This window comes from Leucopleurus acutus (assembly GCF_964270905.1).
Source record: "Leucopleurus acutus genome assembly, chromosome: 10".
Lineage (NCBI taxonomy): Eukaryota > Metazoa > Chordata > Mammalia > Artiodactyla > Delphinidae > Leucopleurus > Leucopleurus acutus.
In genome coordinates, this window is record NC_139153.1 from 61,238,110 (window position 1) to 61,257,073 (window position 18,964).

General features: G+C 41.1%; 2 protein-coding genes across 9 annotated transcripts in view; one reads left to right on the forward strand and one right to left on the reverse strand.

The window, feature by feature from the left end:
* Positions 1 to 10,491, reverse strand: part of BEND6 (BEN domain containing 6) — a 28,105-nt gene extending 17,614 nt beyond the window's left edge. The window contains exons 1-2 of the mRNA XM_082847297.1: positions 6,892 to 10,491; positions 531 to 708 (exon numbers count right to left, since the gene is read on the reverse strand). Of these exons, the coding sequence (XP_082703423.1) occupies positions 531 to 708; positions 6,892 to 7,011 (298 nt within the window). The 5' untranslated portion in view covers positions 7,012 to 10,491. The remainder of the gene's footprint in view (positions 1 to 530; positions 709 to 6,891) is intronic.
* The window catches only part of DST (dystonin), a 558,750-nt gene that overhangs the window by 31,522 nt on the left and 508,264 nt on the right, over positions 1 to 18,964 (forward strand). The gene's annotated exons all lie outside the window — the stretch shown is intronic.

An 18,964-nucleotide genomic window follows, 5' to 3' on the forward strand; every position in this document is an offset into this window, starting at 1 on the left:
CCAGGTTGTTTTTAATTTTCTTGGGCCTGTCTTTCCCCTTTATGTCTTCAGTGGAATGTGATTATTTTCCAAACCACTGCTCCCAACCCCAAACCTGAAATTTAATATGTGGAATCTTTAATTCCAGTAAGTCTATAAGAGATCACAACAGGCCCCATTTTCTAGTGCTTTCCTTAGCAGAGGAGAATGAGATAAATACATCATGAATACCTTGACATATCTGTTGTCTTACCGATCTTTTCTCTCTAAGCCTATATTAAACACTCAATAAATATTTGTTGGACAGTATTAAATGAATATGACATTTGGTATTTTGTAGGAATAATCTAAAATTTTTTAATCAATAAACTAGAGGCTTCAATAGAGTACATCCATATTAAATTATGTAATCATAGATTTTCTTAAAATGTGGTTTTTGATTTTTTTTCTCTAAGGTACTGAGTTTTTCATTCTTGACAGCTGATTTCAATACTTTCCCTCATCAAGTATTTTTCCTTTCATCTAAAAATGTCAATTTTCTCTAAGTTTACCTTGAAGCATGACCAAAGACTGTCGAAGGCGGCTGTTTTCTTTCCGGATGTTTGTTAGTTTTTGTTTCAGGCCTCTTATTTTTGTGCACAATTCCTCCTTCGACAATTCTGCTAGAGGGTCTTCATCCTCACTGGAGCTCTCACCGGGCAGAAAGGCATTTCCCGAATACGGGTCTCTCTAAAATACAAGGCAGGCACAACAAAAGCATCAAGGCAGCTCTCGTGGTTTATCCTGTGTTCTGGATGCTGCTGGGACTTAATTAGACCTACAGGCTCCTGCTTTTCCAGGAGGGGAGCTGAGCCCTTGCGAGTGATCTAGCCTCAGCTTGGTCCTCCACTATACAGGGGAACTCAGAATAAAAGAGGACATCAAAGTTTCACACACACGTCTCTTTCAAAACAGTAATCAGGAGCTTCCCTGGTGGCGCAGTGGTTGAGAGTCCGCCTGCCGATGCAGGGGACACGGGTTCGTGCCCCGGTCTGGGAAGGTCCCACAGCGGAGACCTGTGCAGCGGAGCGGCTGGGCCCGTGAGCCATGGCCGCTGAGCCTGTGCGTCCGGAGACTGTGCTCCGCAACGGGAGAGGCCACAACAGTGAGAGGCCCGCGTACCACGAAAAAAACAAACAAAAACAAAAACCAGTAATCAGGATTCTGACTTTCAGCCTAACTTCAATGAAAAACACAAAGTAGAAAGATAGTATAACAGAGTAGAATTAACCAGACCACCATTCAGATCTTTGTAACTCATCTACGTCCTCCATTTCTCTCCCGACACCTCATCCACAGCCTCTTTGTTGAGACTATGCCATGAGGCTAATTTGGGGGTTTATTGCATCAGAGAAAGGAGAAAGATTTACCCAGAACAAAGCACTGACGTCTACCTTTTAGTTTCAAAAATATTTTTTAAGGACAGCAGGACAATAGTCCGAAAACGTATGCCTTTGAGTCGTAAAACCCAGGCTTTGTTGAGGCAGAAAAGAATTTTCTCAAATTACTAAGGTGGCCTTTACATTAATCCAAATCTGGAAAATTGGAGCACAGAAGGAAATTTATAAAGATCCAAATCTAGAAGCCTGGAGTATAATGTTTATAAAAATAAACTTTAGGGCTTCCCTGGTGGCACAGTGGATGGGAGTCCGCCTGCCAATGCAGGGGACACAGGTTCGTGCTCCGGTCCGGGAAGATCCCACATGCAGCGGAGCGGCTGGACCCGTGAGCCATGGCCGCTGAGCCTGTGCGTCCGGAGCCTCTGCTCCGCAACGGGAGAGGGAGAGGCCACAGCAGTGAGAGGCCCGCGTACCACAAAAAAATAAAAATAAAAAATAAACTTTAGAAGAGATAAAGGCACATGTACACCAGAACACAACATTGTGAATCAACTATACTCCAATAAAAATATTGAAAATAGAGAGAGATCAAGAAAGTTCCTGCTGAATAGGAAGCGAAGAGACCTCCTGGGGCCAGGCTGAGGAGCAGGAAGGACAGAAAGTCAGATTCCAGTGTCTGCTCTTCCTGCCCTGACCTTTGTGGGGAAGAGAGGTGGATCAACAGGGTTAGGGTAGATGATAGAAATATCCAGATGAATGAGGGGCAGTCCCAGGGCAGCAGGGCCAGCTCCGTGCTTCTCAGCACATCATAAATGCCCTAAAGGGGCCCCATGTCCAGCAACACCAGGGCAACACGGCGCCTTCTGGGCCACGGATCAGAAATGGACAAAATTGGTGTCTGAACAAATGGACCAGAGACAGTGTCCAGACTCCCCAGAGCTCATGCAAAGCAGCTGGAGAATCCAGAGGATCACTGTGTCCCGGTCAGGAACTGGGTAAGTGCTGGGGGAACTGGTGAACAGAGAGGCTACAGGGTGCCAAAACCTTACAGAAGATGGCAGCGGGTCCCAGCACAGCAAACATCAGCAGATGGTGCCAACAGAACCCCCTGGGAGCTGGAGGGAATGCTGTGCCTCAGCAGTAACAGTACTGGACACTAAGGAAACAGGCAGAAGACTTAGAGCCTGGGCAGAAGACCAGCAGTCCCTCCCCAGATGCTGGATGATATGTAAGACTCCTCAAAACTTGAAACACTTCCCAGGAAAAAAACAGGAAGTGGAGGAGAGTGAGAATCTAGTCTCCATTGAGACTTAAACCCTGAAGTGACTGAAACTATACCAATACCTCAAAGGGATTTTAAACACCAGAACACTCTAACTGGGCTTCCCTGGTGACCCAGTGGTTAAGAATCCTCCTGCCAATGCAGGATACATGGGTTCGAGCCCTGGTCTGGGAAGATCCCACATGCCGCAGAGCAACTAAGTCCCTGCACCACAACTACTGAGCCTGCGCTCTAGAGCCCGCGAGCAACAGCTACTGAAGCCCATGCACCTAGCCTGTGCTCTGCAACAAGAGAAGCCACCGCCATGAGAAGCCCGTGTGCCGCGACGAAGAGTAGCCCCCTCTCCCAGCAACCAGAGATAAGCCCGTGCGCAGCAACGAAGACCCAATGCAGCCAAAAATAAAATTTTTTAAAAAAAGAACACTCTGTAATTCACTGTCAATGGACAAGTTCAAGCTTTCCCCCCTCCCCCTTTTCTTATCTAGCAGGGATGGAGAATTGAAAGCCAGATGAGATCAGTTATAGAAAATACAATTATATTTTTGTATGATCAGTAATGTATACATTCAACCTCACTCCTTATTTTACAAGTATACAAATCTATGTATGTATACATATTTCATTATTCCACATGCGTGTGACATATATAATGGTAATGAAAATTACTATTGTTCTATGTTGGCAAGTAGCTAAAGTACTCATGCTAGATATATAAATCTTTAATAAAAAAACTGATGCATTTGGTTAACTAGAAATGAAATATTTATTTAAAAAAACTGAAGGATGCCTATTGAGATCATAGTTCTATGCAGAGTAATTGGGAAAAATAGAATATATGGTCTAGTTCTTGCAGCAATTTCCCACAAGAGAGAAATGAAATCAAGCATAAATCCATTTATAAGCATCATTGGAAGACAAAGTTAATAGACAATAGATTGGGATAAGATATTTGCAAAATCTAAAACCACACGAAACTAATTTCTACAGTAGATATGGTATATGCGCCAATCAATAAGAATGGAACAGGAACCCACCAGAATAGACTAAGAAACCCAACAGAAACTATAAAAACTCAATAGAGAAATGAACAGTGGCAGAGACTGCTGGCTATCACCAGGTATTTGTTCTCCCATTCTGCTACAGTAATAGGTTTTTAGCTCAGCAGATAGGTGTCAGCTAGATTACATTTCCCAGACTCCCGGACAGCTCAGTGTGGCTATGTGACTAAGCTTCCGCCAATCAAATAGGAGTAGAAACAATGTGTACCACTACTGGGTCATGACCTTAGGAGGAATGGGCTGGCCTTCTCCTGCCTGAATTCTATTTTTGTTGGCAGAGACGAAGGCATGCACGTGGGAGCTGGAGTAGTCACCTTGACCCAGAGACAGAGGCTGTGTGTTCAGGAAGGTAAATGAACAAGATAAGAGGGATCCTCAACATTTTGGCACTGCTACAGCAACCAGGACTGCTCTTGCTATTATATGAAAGGGAAATAAACTTCCATCTTTATACGCCACTGTGATATTTGGGTCTTTGTTACAGCCTTTACAACGTGCATCTTAAATAATGCAGATTTTGGTACCTAGAAGCCGGATACCCAAAACTTGACATATGTTTGAATTACTTAGAGGTCAGGTTATGGTCAAAAAGAGCAAAGGTATAACATGCTGGAAGATTGTTGACTCTTGTTAGACCTTGGTGATGACACATTTGGTAAAACCGTCACCTGCAATGCCTTGGAAGGCACACCATGTACATATTGAGACTGGAAAAAGAATGTCTGTGTGTATCAGTGATTTCTTGTCAGTGCTAGCTAGTTTGCAGAAATGGAAGGCTTTCTCCTTCCATCTGCATTTAGAATGTAGCATGCAATTTAAACTGAGTCCAGCATGTTAAATCTTCAAAGTTTGAAAAAAGTGAATGACGTCTACATCTAAATTGTAAGAGATAAGAAAAAAAGCCTGTGAACTCAAGGCTTTCTCAAGAGCTTCTCTTTAAGTGTTCTCTGCCAGACACTGAAATCCATCCCAACGGCAAGCCTCAGCTTCAGTGCATTATCTTCAAGCTTTTTGTTTCATATGGCAATTAAGTCACTGCCAAAAGTTGGAGAGAAAAGAGGCTGAGCAGCCGTAATAAAAGAGGAGAGGTTTCAGGCTTATTTATGACCAAATAAGATCTCTGGCTGTAGCTACTTGCAATGAAACCAAACAGAAAGAAATAGTCTGGAAAGTTATTAAGTTTTTGAGAAACACAAATTGCAAAAGAAACCATACTACTGGCCTGCTGGAGCAGGTGACTATTTTGCCCTCAAGGAACCACTGGACAACCCTCCCCCTCCAAAACCTGCACCAGCAAATTGAAACAAGATATCATTTTCTCCCATCAATTGCCAAATATATGAAATAAGGACATAAATGCTAAGTGTTGGCAGGGAAGCACAACATGGAATCCCTTATGCACTGCTGCTGGGCATGTGGACTGATGTGGACATTCTGGAAAGCAATTTCATTGTCATATGAAAGCCATTACTCACCCTTCTAAGTGTTTATTCCAGAGACATTCTCACGCTGTTTCTTAAATGGACATGTATGCGGACATTTATTTTGTCATTGTTTGTAGTACCAAGATGCTGGAGGAAATCTAGGTTTTCATCATTGGAGGAAAGGATAAGTAAAATGATGCTATGCTTTGTTAGACACAACGTATCATATATAATAGCAATATAGATGTTAAAAACAGTGCTGGTTGAAAAGTCAAACAGATTGAGCTATATATTATGATACCAATGTACTACTAAATGATGTGTGAAATGATGGAGCCATAAGGTTGTACAGTGCAGCATGATTTGTAAACAGAAAAAGATTGGAAACAAGCCATATGCATGCTAGGGGACAGTGGGTGATGATGTACAAAAGAGAAAGTTCTTTATATACTAATGGAAAGATTGTCAGAATACATTAAGTAAAAAAGCAATGTACAAAGCAGCCTATCTAGTAAGTTACTTTTTGTGCAAAAGAGGGGATAAGAATATCTATATTCATATTTGCTTTATTTGAACAAAGAAACACTGGGAGGATAAACAAGAAAGCCATAAATGTGGTTACATGTGGTAGGGGGCCAGGAGTCAGGAACAGGGCTGGTGGGGACAGCTGTGTGGGAGACTTTTCACACACACGCTATGTAGATATACAGATATATAATTTTTAGGCTTTTGATTTTTTTATTACTCAAAACTTCATTTTAAATTTAGCTTTCTGACTCTGTGCTTGTGCCTTCAACACTTTCACAAGGATTTTCTGCCCCTCCGTAGGAAAGCATATGTGACCGATCATGGACATGCTTAGCAGACATGGACCCACCATGGGCCCGGCTGACATGTTTCGTTTCAGGAAACCTCATAAGAACTTTAGGTCTCACAGCAACAACTTCTCAAAGTCGGCCTGGGCACATTCCACATGCAGATTTTGGTGCTTTCCCAACCTTCTGGGTTTAAGAGTAAACAATTCTATTGCCAGGGGTTCGGGACAGCCTCGTTTTGTCAGAGGCCGTGTTGTGGGGCAGCCTAGGATGTGCAGCATGCCAGATGCTGGACCGTTCTCAGTGCCTCCAGACACTATCCCAGGAGAGTAAAATATATTCTAAACCATGAGAATGTACAGTATGTATTTTAAAAATTAAACAAAAATACATGCACATAAGCACTCCATGTATTACAAAGACACACAAATAAAAAATAAAGGATAAACAGGTGGATAGTTTGTCCAAAGTGTAAGAGGAGAATGGGAGTGGGGAATTCAGATCAAAAAGGAATAAATGAATAAATACAAATAAGAAAGGGGCCCTGGCCAAACCTGTGATGAGGATGGGCTGCAAACTGGAGTCAAAAAAAAAAAAAAAGCAATAAATTTTAGAAGAGGTGTTCCAATTTCTCCAGTGGTTTTGGGAGGAAAAAAATATTTTCTGACAGTTTGCTGATCTTTAATGTCCCAGGATATCAAGGAAAGTTTGGACAATGTATAATTGGCCACACTTCAATAGAAGCTGGTAAAATGGCTTGTGAATATGTTTCTAATTCAACTTGTTTAACATTAAAAAGAGAACATGAAATTTTATTCCTTCAGTTGAATAAAGAATTAAAGGGAAGAATCTATTAATACAAGAGGGGGAAATGCACTAATAAATTGTGAAAGGAATTATGGAATTATGGCAGAGCAAGGGAAGAAAGTACCACCACAACAACAGCACACCAACCTGCCATTTATCCAGGTCACTGTTCGCATTCTCTGAGTCCATCGTCTCCGTCCTTTTCCTCTTTCCTTTTCTAAGAGCTTGGGTATTGGTAATTTCCTCTGTTTGCAAGATCTTCTGCATTTTCTTAGTTAGTTACCAAAGGTTTTCTGAAATTGTAGGAGGAGGGAATGCCCATGAGATGGTGCTACTCTGGACGTAGTCCAAAAGTTAATGTTTTTCCTTAAAATGAAAAACAAACAAAAGGATCCATAATATGTTTACAACTGTATGTTTCATAAAGGGACTAGCCACTCAAGTAGATTGTTTTACTCAATACTTCCTGTCATTCTTTCTCCCACTGGCTAATTCAGGACACACTTTCACTTGGTTCAAAATCATGAGGATATCATGTTTTCAGAACGTGGGATACAGGAAGTTGTCATTTATAAAATCAAATAGTATAAATTTTTTCCATCTTTTCAAGTTTTTTCTTGTCAATCAGTTATGAGGAGTCTAAAAAACAAAGTAGAAACCTTGTAAAATTATGCAAATGATTTGAGGACTGAAGTTATATAACTTTAGGAAAAAGACATTAATAATAGCAGATCTAGGGTCTTCCCTGGTGGTCCAGTGGTAAAGAATCCGCCTTCCAATGCAGGGGATGTGGGTTCGATCCCTGGTCAGGGAACTAAGATCCCACATGCCGCGGGGCAACTAAGCCCACGCACCACAACAACTGAGCTCATGCACCTCAACTAGAGAGGCTGCGTGCCACAAACTACAGAGCCCACGAGCCCTGGAGCCTGTGTACCACAACTAGAGAAGAGAAAACCTGGTCGCCACAACTAGAGAGAAGCCCATGTGCCTCAACGAAGAGCCTGCGCACCTCAACGGAGATCCCGCAGGCCTCATTGAAGATCTTGCGTGCCGCAACTAAGAGCCGAAGCAGCCAAAGATAAATAAAATAAATAAATGAAAATAATAAATAAATCTTTAAAAATAATAATAGCAGATCTCATCAGGACAAAAAATATTCCAAGGGAGATCAATAAGAATGGCCTAGAAATTTGTTCTGTTTTTTTTCTGAAAACGCTAAAGTTTTGAGATGGAAGATTTTCTTTGGTGTAAACTTAAGAGTAGCACCATAAAGAATGCAAAAAAATCTCAAAGGCAACAATGCATTTCATTAAAATTTTAAGGTAGAATCATTTTTTCAAAACCTGATAAAACAGATGATAGTTTTTAGGTTTAATAGTTTTGAAATGATCAAATCTAGCTTTTGCTGTGTATGGATGATTCAACACTTTTGGTCATAGCATCTTTTTTTTTTTTTAATATTTATTTATCTGCCTGTGCCGGGTCTTAGTTGCGGCACGCAGGATCTTCCTTGCTGCATGCGGGATCTTCATTGTGGCATGTGGGATATAGTTCCCTGACCAGGGATTGAACCCAGGCCCACTGCATTGAGAGCATGGAGTCTTAGCCACAGGACCACGAGGGAAGTTCCTGTAGCATCCTTATTACTTGCATATGTTGGTTTGTTTTCATGAAAAGATATTTAATTATAAATAATAAAACTTTACAGAAGAGACTAGCTTAAAGGGAGTTTGACAAATATGTGGATTGTTGAGTAGAAGGTAACTATACTCTTTACCAAATTACACCAAGTAATCCTTTTAGAAAATATGGTTCTTTTACCTATTTTAAGAGAAATTCATTATTCTCTACTCCAAGCATAAAATTATATTTAGTCTCTCCAAGATTGCTTGTTGTGACTTTTTGAAAACTTACTCTATGTTTTCAAATACATGAATAGTGCTTCAGCTAACACATGGGACTGGACTGTAATATCTAACTCACAAATATCAGAGGTCTTACTTAGTATCAAGCTTTATTAATAATTTCAAAGATACAAGCAATCAAAAGGCACAGGCAGAATGGGGAGGTCTAGGACATCCTGGCTTTGTAGGTTCTTCCTTCTAGAATAAGAGGTGAGGCCTCTAACTGAGGTTTGGGGGTCACCTCACACAGTGGGTGTGTTTAAGTCGTGACACTTCTTCATTTTATACCTCAGAGTTGTACAGCTTGCATGACCTTCTCTAGGGAGTTATAAATCCATAGATCCTAGGTATGTTTGCCATAGGCAATTTTAAATCAGGGATACACAGTTAAGAGCATTCCATAGACAAAAACTCCACTTGTAGCAAATATCATTCGTCTGTTTACTCAGAGCAAGGTCAACACACATTTTCTGTGAAGCGTCAGATAGTACCTATTTTAGACTTTGCAGGCCAAGGGGCAAAATCAAGGATATTATGTAGGTACTTATAAGCAAGAAGAAAATAAATCTTCACAAAATTTTTATTCATAAAATTGAAACTATACTAATAATAATTGAGTATAACTTTTTGTCAGACAGGCCTACAAATGAGACTGGAATTTAAAAAAATATCTTGTTTAATTAGGGTTCAAAGTGTTCCCTACCATCAGAATTAATGGCAAATGCTCACTTGCCAATGCTGACCCATTATGAGATTTTATGAATTTTGTGACCTTGGGTTAGGCAATGATTTCATAGATATGACAACAAAAACGTTATTTTCATAAATGATACCATCAAGAAAGTAAAGACAACTTACACAATGGAAGGAAATATATGAAAATAGATCTCACAAGGGACATGAATACAAGATATATAAAGAACTCTTACAACACAATAATAAAAAGACAAATCCTCCAGTTTTTTAAATGGACAAAGGATTTAAACAGACAACACTTCAAAGAAGATATATAAATAGGCAAATAAGCACAGGAAAAGAGGTTTAGTATCATTAATCACTACATAAATGCTCATAAAAACTACAATGAGAGGCCTCTTCATATGCACTAAGATGACTATAATCAAAAAAGACAGAAAACAAAGTTTTCTTAAAGATGTGGAGAAATTGGAACCCTTATATCTTGCTGGTGGGATTGTAAAATAGTGCAGGCATTTTGGAAAAGTCTGGCAGCTCTGAAAGTTAAATATTACGTCATCATATGACACATCAATTTCATTCCTACGTATATACCCAAGCGAAGTGAAAGCATACATCCATACAAAAACTTGTACACAAACCTTCATAGCAGTATTAGCCATAATAGCTAAAAAGTGGAAAAAAACAAATGTCTATCAACTCATGAATAGATAAATAAAATGTGGTGCATCCCTACAGTGAAATATGATTCAGCAATAAGAAGAAAAGAAGTTCTGATACATGCCACAACATAAATGAGCCTTGGGAACTTTATGCTAAGTGTAAGACATCAGTCCCCAAAGATCACACATTGTATGATTCCATTTATGTGAAATGTCAAGAATCGTCAAATTTATAGAGTCAGAAAACAGATTAGTGGTTTCTTAGGAGTGAGAGATTGGGGGATTGGGGGAGGAATGCCTGCTAATGGGTTTCTTTCAATGGGGACAAAAACGTTTTTTAAAAATTGGATTGTGGTGTTGCACAAACCCTGTGAATAAACAAACAAACAAAAAACCATTGAAATATGTACTTCAAATGGGTGAATTGCATGTGAATAATATTTCAATACAGCTATTTAAAAAATACATAATAGGGCTTCCCTGGTGGCGCAGTGGTTGAGAGTCCGCCTGCCGATGCAGGGGACGCGGGTTCGTGCCCCGGTCCGGGAGGATCCCACATGCTGCGGAGCGGCTGGGCCCGTGAGCCATGGCCGCTGAGCCTGCGCGTCTGGAGCCTGTGCTCCACAACGGGAGAGGCCACGACAGTGAGAGGCCCACGTACCGCAAGGAAGGAAAAAAAAATACATAATAGGTTCAAATATTTTCTGCAAAGTACCTTCTGATGAATAATAAAATGAATAACTGTAGGCTTTAAGGACCTTACATTTTCACAAGTTTTGTAAAATTTTCCAACAAACATTTCTCCTGCTCCACACACATTTTTAACCACCATCAATTGTATCAAGTCTTAGCAGATTCCACCCAGGTTGTACTGAATTAGTGTTTTCTCAACCTCTTTGGATATATTCTCTCCCACAGTTGTTTCACAGACTATTTATAATGGCTAATTTGTGAGTCACTCTAAATTAATCAGCAATTACTTCTCAAATAAATAAGAACTGAGCAATATCAGTAATACCTGTTGATTTGTCAAGAGCCAAGAAAAACTCAGTCATTTGCCGTGTGTTTTAATTATGTTGCTCCTGATGTCCTCATTCCTTTGAATAACTGTTTTTGCTGAAAGGCAAATAGTCTTAAGTAAGTTTATTTTTTTCTGGGCACATGCCTTAAGCTACTGCAATAAACCATGATTTAATTAACTCACTATTGGTAAATGGCTTTCCTTAATTGGCTAACAAACCAACCACCCAGAAACTTATTTTGGTTACAGACTCATTTTTGTGAAGAAACTCTGCTGTGATGTTTCATTTAAAATTTTCTAATTGTTGTGACTTGTCCTGTGAGTTGGATGAATACTGAGTTTGGTAATGTGACATATATATGTTTTTTTTTAAGCACAGGTATAGTGTCAGTGTATAATACACACAATGCTTTGCCGTCTAGTTTGGTGACAAAATAATCCACACGCCACTCTGCTTTAAAAGCACTAAGTCAAATTTTCTCTTTCTTTTCTTGCTTTGGCATGATTGGCATACACTGGTAGTAAAAAAATAAAATGCAGTGTCATACAATGATATGACGATATGCACGACATTAAAACAATGTCAAATTATTACAATGGCATCACTGTGGTTTGTGCTGCACCGAGCGGGCTACCCCGTGTGGTCTCTGTCACAACTACTCAGCTCTGCCCTTGCACCATGAAAGCACACAGGCAATCTGTAAACACAGCAGTGTGGATGTGCTCCAATAAAACTTTACCTGTGGACACTGAAACTTGAATTTTGTACAGTTTTCACATATCATGATATGCTATTCTTATATTGGTTTTTTTCAACTATTTAAAACTATAAAAAACATTCTTAGCTTACAGGCTGTACAGAAACAGGAGGCAGGCAGAGGGGCAGCAGCTTGCTGAACCCTGACCTAGGGGCTCAGTTATCACATTGAAAAGGAATTCAGATGTGTCACATGCTTCCTTTTCTGTCATCCTCATTTCTCTTCCTGGCAAGCAGAACAACAGCTTTAACTTCTTTCTCCCCAGTGCCTTACTTCACTGCACATTATTACTAAACATTTAGAGCAGCACTTGAGAGACACAATATATAGCCAGTTAGATCCTACAGCAAATTGTTATTATTTGATAAAAGTGGATTTTGCCAGATATAACTGGTCACCATCACTAAATAATCAGTATTATTTAGTGATGGTAACAGAGCCAGAGTCCTGGTTCACAGGGGTTGCTGATAAGCCCAGGGTGGGAGAGGGGAGACTGGGAAGTTACTGATTAATGGGTATAGAGTTCAGTTTTGCAAGATGAAAAGCGGTCTGGAGACGGATGATGGTGATGGTTGCACAACAATGTGAATGTACTTTAGGCCCTTGAACTATACACTTAAAATGGTTAAGATGTAAATTTGATGTTATGTGTTTTTACCACAATAAAAAAGTTGGAAAAAAATTAGTTTGCAAAAATACAGATTTTGTAATATCCTAACCGTACTAAAATTTTCTCCTGCTGATATGATTTCATTAAAGAGCAAATCCTCAAGTTTCTTCACAAACACACAATTCATTCAAGACCAACCAGAATGGACATATCAGACCTCTTTTAGAAGCTCTACTTTTCAGTAGATTTCAGGCCACTGTTCTTACATCCACAGACAGGTGGGTCAAAGTTTGTACTACCTGCCAATTAGCAAATTCAGAATGGGTATTATGAATATGGCTCTATAATAAACACTACTAGTCCCTATAGATGGTAAAAAAATTTACCATGGAGTTATCTGCCACTCTTTATTTATTTATTTTTTTAAATAAATTTATTTATTTATTTTTGGCAGTTTTGGGTCTTCGCTGCTGCACTCGGGCTTTCTCTAGTTGAGACGATCTCATTGCGGTGGCTTCTCTTGTTGCAGAGTACGGGCTCTAGGTGCCTGGGCTTCAGTAGCTGTGGCACGCAGGCTCAGTAGTTGTGGCTTGTGGGCTGTAGAGCACAGGCTCAATAGTTGAGGCGCACGGGCTTAGTTGCTCCACAGCATGTGGTTTCTTCCCGGACCAGGGCTCGAACCTGTGTCCCCTGCATTGGCAGGCGGATTCTAACCACTGTGCTACCAGGGAAGTCCCTGCCCTGTTTTATATTTTATTTATTTATTTATTTTTTTGCTAACAGAAACCATTTGATTAATTCCCAGGTAGTTGTAAGGGGCAAGATTAAATATAACCACAGCCATGAGACTCTCCCAAGATATGTGGTTGGATGAATAACATGTCAATGACTTTCAATTTTTTTCCAATCTTTTGTAGCTCACGGCAAAATATACATTCTATATTTTGATCCAGAAAACACACATACACACACACACACAAAACTAAAACAAAATTTCAGAAAACATACTCACTTTTACTGCATGTGATGTATTCTTTCAGATTCTATTCTATCTACTGTATTTTATTTCATTTTAGTAAGTGCTGACTGATCACAGCATGTTAAGTTGATTTCGCAGCTCACTAATGGGTTATAACCCATAGCTTGAAAAATGTTCTAACCAGCCTCCAAGTTATGAAAAACATGTATGAGAAATAAGACACAGAGAACAGAGAACTTTGTAACTAATGAAAGCAAATGAAATTAATAAAAATATAAATTATTAATGCATTTAGGTTTACTTTTAATATGTCAATACTACAATTAATGCAGGAGTTCAAAAATACAAAAGCTGCCTCTGAAATTCTAAGAAACAAAAGGCACCATATATATATTTTTAAATAAATATTCAGCACTTTTTTTTTTTTAGATGTTGGGGGTAGGAGTTTAGTAATTTATTTATTTATTTTTGCTGTGTTGGGTCTTCGTTTCAGTGCGAGGGCTTTCTCTAGTTGTGGCAAGCGGGGGCTGCTCTTCATCGCGGTGCACGGGCCTCTCACTATCGCGGCCTCTCTTGTTGCGGAGCACAAGCTCCAGACGCGCAGGCTCAGTAGTTGTGGCTCACGGGCCTAGTTGCTCCACGGCATGTGGGATCTTCCCAGACCAGGGCTCGAACCCGTGTCCCCTGCATTACCAGGCAGATTCTCAACCACTGCACCACCAGGGAAGCCCGAGGCACCATATTTTTTAAAAATAAATTTATTTATTTTATTTTTGGATGCGTCGGGTCTTCATTGCTGTGCGCGGGCTTTCTCTAGCTGCGGCGAGCAAGGGCTACTTTTTTTTTTTTGCTGTGTGGGCTTCTCACTGTTGTGGCCTCTCCCGATGCGGAGCACGGGCTCTGGACGCATAGGCTCAGCGGCCATGGCTCACGGGCCCAGCCGCTCCGCGGCATGTGGGGTCTTTCCGGACCAGGGCACGAACCCGTGCCCCCTACATCGGCAGGCGGACTCTCAACCACTGCGCCACCAGGGAAGGGGCTACTCTTCTTTGTGGTACGCGGGCTTCTCTTGTTGATGAGCAAGGGCTCTAGGCACGCAGGCTTCAGTAGTTTGGGTGCACTGGCTTAGTTGCTCCGCGGCATGTGGGATCTTCCCAGACCAGGGCTCGAACCCATGTCTCCTGCATTGGCAGGTGGATTCTTAACCACTGTGACACCTGGGGAAGCCCAAGGGACCACATTTAAGGAAACTAAATGAACATCAAAATATCATTCAGGTATCTCACCTCCCTTTGTATTTAAATAAAAATTCTCTGTTATGAATTAAATAAAAATCATGAAAGGCAAGTATGGCACTACAATAAAACCTAAGTACCCTTTCAAATTGCCAAAAGTTTTGGATTGTTTTCTATATATATCGGTTTTGGAATGTACAGACATAGAAGGTCCTCTTCAGTACTCCAGTTGGAGTATGAACTGAAGACTCCCCTCTAAATGAGTTCCAAAGTGCCAGGAAAAAAGTGCCAACATATTTCTAAATATCCAGTGGCTGGTTTAATGTTCTCTGTAAAATGGGCTACTAGTTTCAGCTCAGCCTTTGGCAAGGCATGGAGGAGGGACATGTCCATATTATTATTTTTTAATTATATATACACTAGAAGAAGGCAAATCAGGATTGGAATGGCTCTGAATCAACTACACTTCAATTTTTTAAAAAATTGAAACTCTACAAAAACAAAAACAAAAACAAAACACCAAAGATCAGAATGGCTGTGAAGGGTTGGGCGCCCTCTCCTGCAGCAAGCACAGCGCTCTACTGAGCAAAGCAAGTGCTTCCTCATCAAAGTGTTCTTGACTTCTGGAGAGAAACTACAGGGTTTTACTAATATCTATTAGGGAGCATTTCAACTCACTCTTTTTCCTCACGCCATTTCCAAATGCCATCTAACGTGTTTTCAATTTCCAAGTTGTTCCAGAAATACCCCAACTAAAAAGATGATCAATATACTTTAGGATGATTCGGCAATGCTGCCAAACTATGATTGCATGGCTTAGACTGATTGGAGACTGTGTGTGAACCTCAGAAACACTAAATATGTTTGAGGGACTCTAGACCTGAATCATTTTCAACTTCCCATGATGAGAAAGGAAAGAAAAACAGTCTCATCAGGCCAGAGTTTGTGGATGCACTTTTACTAAAGCTAATTTAACCAATGAGCTGTGATGTCATGCACTGTCATGCATGTAACCATTATCTAGGAAAGGAATTCATTTAGCTCCCCATCCTGCCCTACCTGACATCCTTAGATCTTTCCAATCCTGTCTCCTTCATTTAATAACAATAAAAATATAGTTAATATTTACTGAGTACTTACTATACCATTGAAAGCATTTAACCTGTACTACCTCATTTAATTCTCACCATCGTGCTCCAGGGTAGGTCCAAGGATTATTCACACTTAACAGATGAGGAAACTGGGGCCCCAGTGGGCCCTGGCAACCAATCCCAGTTGCTAACCCATAAGAAGGACTCGAGCCAGAAGTTAGAAACTAATCATCAAATCAGCTTTTCAGCAAATTCTATCACCTCCAGTAACTAGCTTTTGCTTTCTTTGCTTGATGAAGCTCTTACAGGGCCCTCCTTGCCAAGTTCTGCCTCGTAGTCCCATGTCCCCAGAGACTGGAGTCTTGACAGGATCATCAGAGCTTCTCAGGACTCTCATCCTGCTCAGCCACCAGGGCTGGAGACCCTCTCTTTGCCCCTCTGATCCCTTCTCCCCCCAATCTTTAAGCTGCTCTCTAAGCCTGGAGGTTGACACGCTTGGGCTCCCTTGCCCTCGTCCCAGCTGGGTTCAGCCAACAGCATGTCCAAGCAGGAGATCAGAGGGAAGGAGAACAGGGAGTTAGGAGGATGTATCCTCCTGCCTCCCTTCCTGTGGGGTTGCCTTGTCTATGTGACCCTCTCGTGTCAGGTTGCGATAACCACTTCCTTCCCTTCCCTGTAAGCCTACAGCTGGTGACATTTCCATTATGACGAGCCCTGAGGTACAGCACTGTTCCTCCTGGTTTGCCTACACCCGGCTGCTATGGTCAGAATGGGTCCTCCCAAAATCCATATGTTGAAATCCTAACCCTCATAGGTTATGGTATCAGGTGATGGGGCCTTTGGGAGGTGATTAGGTCATGATGGGGGAAGCTGTCATGAATGGGATTAGTGTCCTTATTAAACAGTCTCCAGAGGGATCCTCGGCCCCTTCTGCCAGGTGAGGACACAGTGAGAAGTCAGCAGTCTGCAGCACGGAAAAGGGGCTTCGCCAGAACCCAACCATGCTGGCACCTGATTTAGGACTGCCAGCCTCCAGAATTGTGAGAAATACATTACTGTTGTTTATAAGCTACCCATTCTCTGGTATTTTGTTACAGCAGTTTGAACAGAGAAAGACACGAACTTCGTCATCTGAACCAGAGTCTCTCTGCTGCTCCTGACCTGGCAGGAAAGCCAGATGCCAAATAGCTCAGCCTCTGTCTCATCTGTAATGAGACAGTGAGACCAGCTCATTTTCATCTCGATGTGGTCAGGAACAAGACACCTACAGCAGAGAGATAATAGTGCAGAAATCAGAGGCTGAGAGCGTTGGAAGATAATCTTCACCTGCTCCACAATGTCACCTGTCCCCTCAAATGTCTACGAAAAGCCTGTAGCCACATAGAGAACAGACTTGCAGTTGCCAAGGGGGAGGGGAGTTGGGGGAGGGATGGATTCGGAAGTTGGGGTTAGCAGATGCAAACTAGTATATATAAGAATGGATAAACAACAAGGTCCTACCGTAGAGCACAGGGAACTATATTCAATATCCTGTGATAAACTATAATGGAAAAGAATATGAAAAAGAATATATATATGTATAACTGAGTCACTTTGCTGTATAGCAGAAATTAACACAACATTGTGAATCAACTATACTTCAATTAAAAAATAAAAAAGCCTGTAGCTGTGTGTGTGTGTGGGACCGCCTGCAAGTCTGCACAAAAAAGTATATGCAAAACTCAGAGGGACTCTGGATAAGTTTTCCTATGGTTCTAGGGCCTCCAAAACCTTTTCTGAGGAATATCAATTTTTGTGAGTATTTTTCTCCTTGGCTATTCTTATGTTATTACCTGTCCCCATCCTTGATATTTATGTGCCTTTTCCCCATTTATCAGAAACACAAGTGCAATGTCACGCCTAAAGAAGAGTAAGAACAATGAAGAAGAGTAAGAACAATTTCACATTTTTTTGATTAATGTAGAACATTCTATCCATCTTGAAAGTTGAGTGCAAGATGAGATCATTAAGATTTTTGCTTTAAGGAACCATATTCTAGAAAATTAATAAGTTTCAGACCAATTTTTAAAATTCACAAAATGTAATAATTTTGATGCAGGAATCAATGCCTATGCATAAAAATCAGGAGTGATGCAACTTTCAAATATTAATTTATCTTATCAGTTATAACATGAAAGGACAAGCTAATTTCTCTTTGAAATATTTGCCATGTTAATATCGTATACTAATGAAATTAAGTGTATACCATTTACCAATGTGTCTATTTTGTACTTTAATAATCTTGAAAGTTTAGGTCAACATAATCTGCTGAGTCACATATTTCAGATAATTTACTTAATCAATCATCTTAACTGCTTTGCCCCCTCATCTACTACCAATATTAGATACTAATATCATTTCAATACAATATTATTACTACCAATTTCTTGCTCTAATATTCTTTTGTATCCTGTTGAAGCAACATTACATTCCCTGATGAGGAAACCCAGGACATGGTCCTGTACCCTGTGGGTGAGGAGAAGTAAACAGGGACCATACCGGCCGACTCCTGGGGTGCTGGTGCCCCTTAATCCAGGCACCTAGACCCAGACTCCATCAGCTCACCTGGGGCAGACCACCAGGACATGGGGGACACTAACTGTGACCCTGCAGTGTCTGCTCAAGGTGGGTTCCTGCTTCACTGCAGATGGCCCCAAAATGAAACTGCAAAGAATAGACCCAGAGGGATCTGAGACGCTCAGGAAATTGTGGTTCAAAGGCTGTCTCTGGGTAGAATGCATGAATATTGTACGAAACCCTTCACAGCCTACGGGGTCAGCAGGGAACCTGGAGGAGATAGAACCACCAGACGGAGAGAGTAGGACACCCTGGAAACTGGACTTGCCCACTGGAGTGAGGAAGTCCCATGATGAAATAACCAGCCTTTTAATGTGATGGAATGTGATCACAGTGACAGGGCATGGGGACCTAGTGTCCTGGGAATATAGGGGGTGGGGTTCACAGGCACAGCAAGCGTGGGAAGCCAGAGACAGTGGGTGGATGGAGCTCAGCCACTAGGATGGGTGGGCGGTCTTCCACACCACAGGCAGGGTTATCCTGGTAGGATCCAGGGCCCCAGCTCCCAGGTGTCCGGGGAAGGCTGGATGTTGAAAAGCCTCACAGCCGAGGCTTAGGCAGGATGTAGGAGGAGTGGCTGCTACATTCACCAGAATATCCAGGAGTAGTTTCTGGGAGCCTGATACTAAGTCCTTGCCTCTCTTT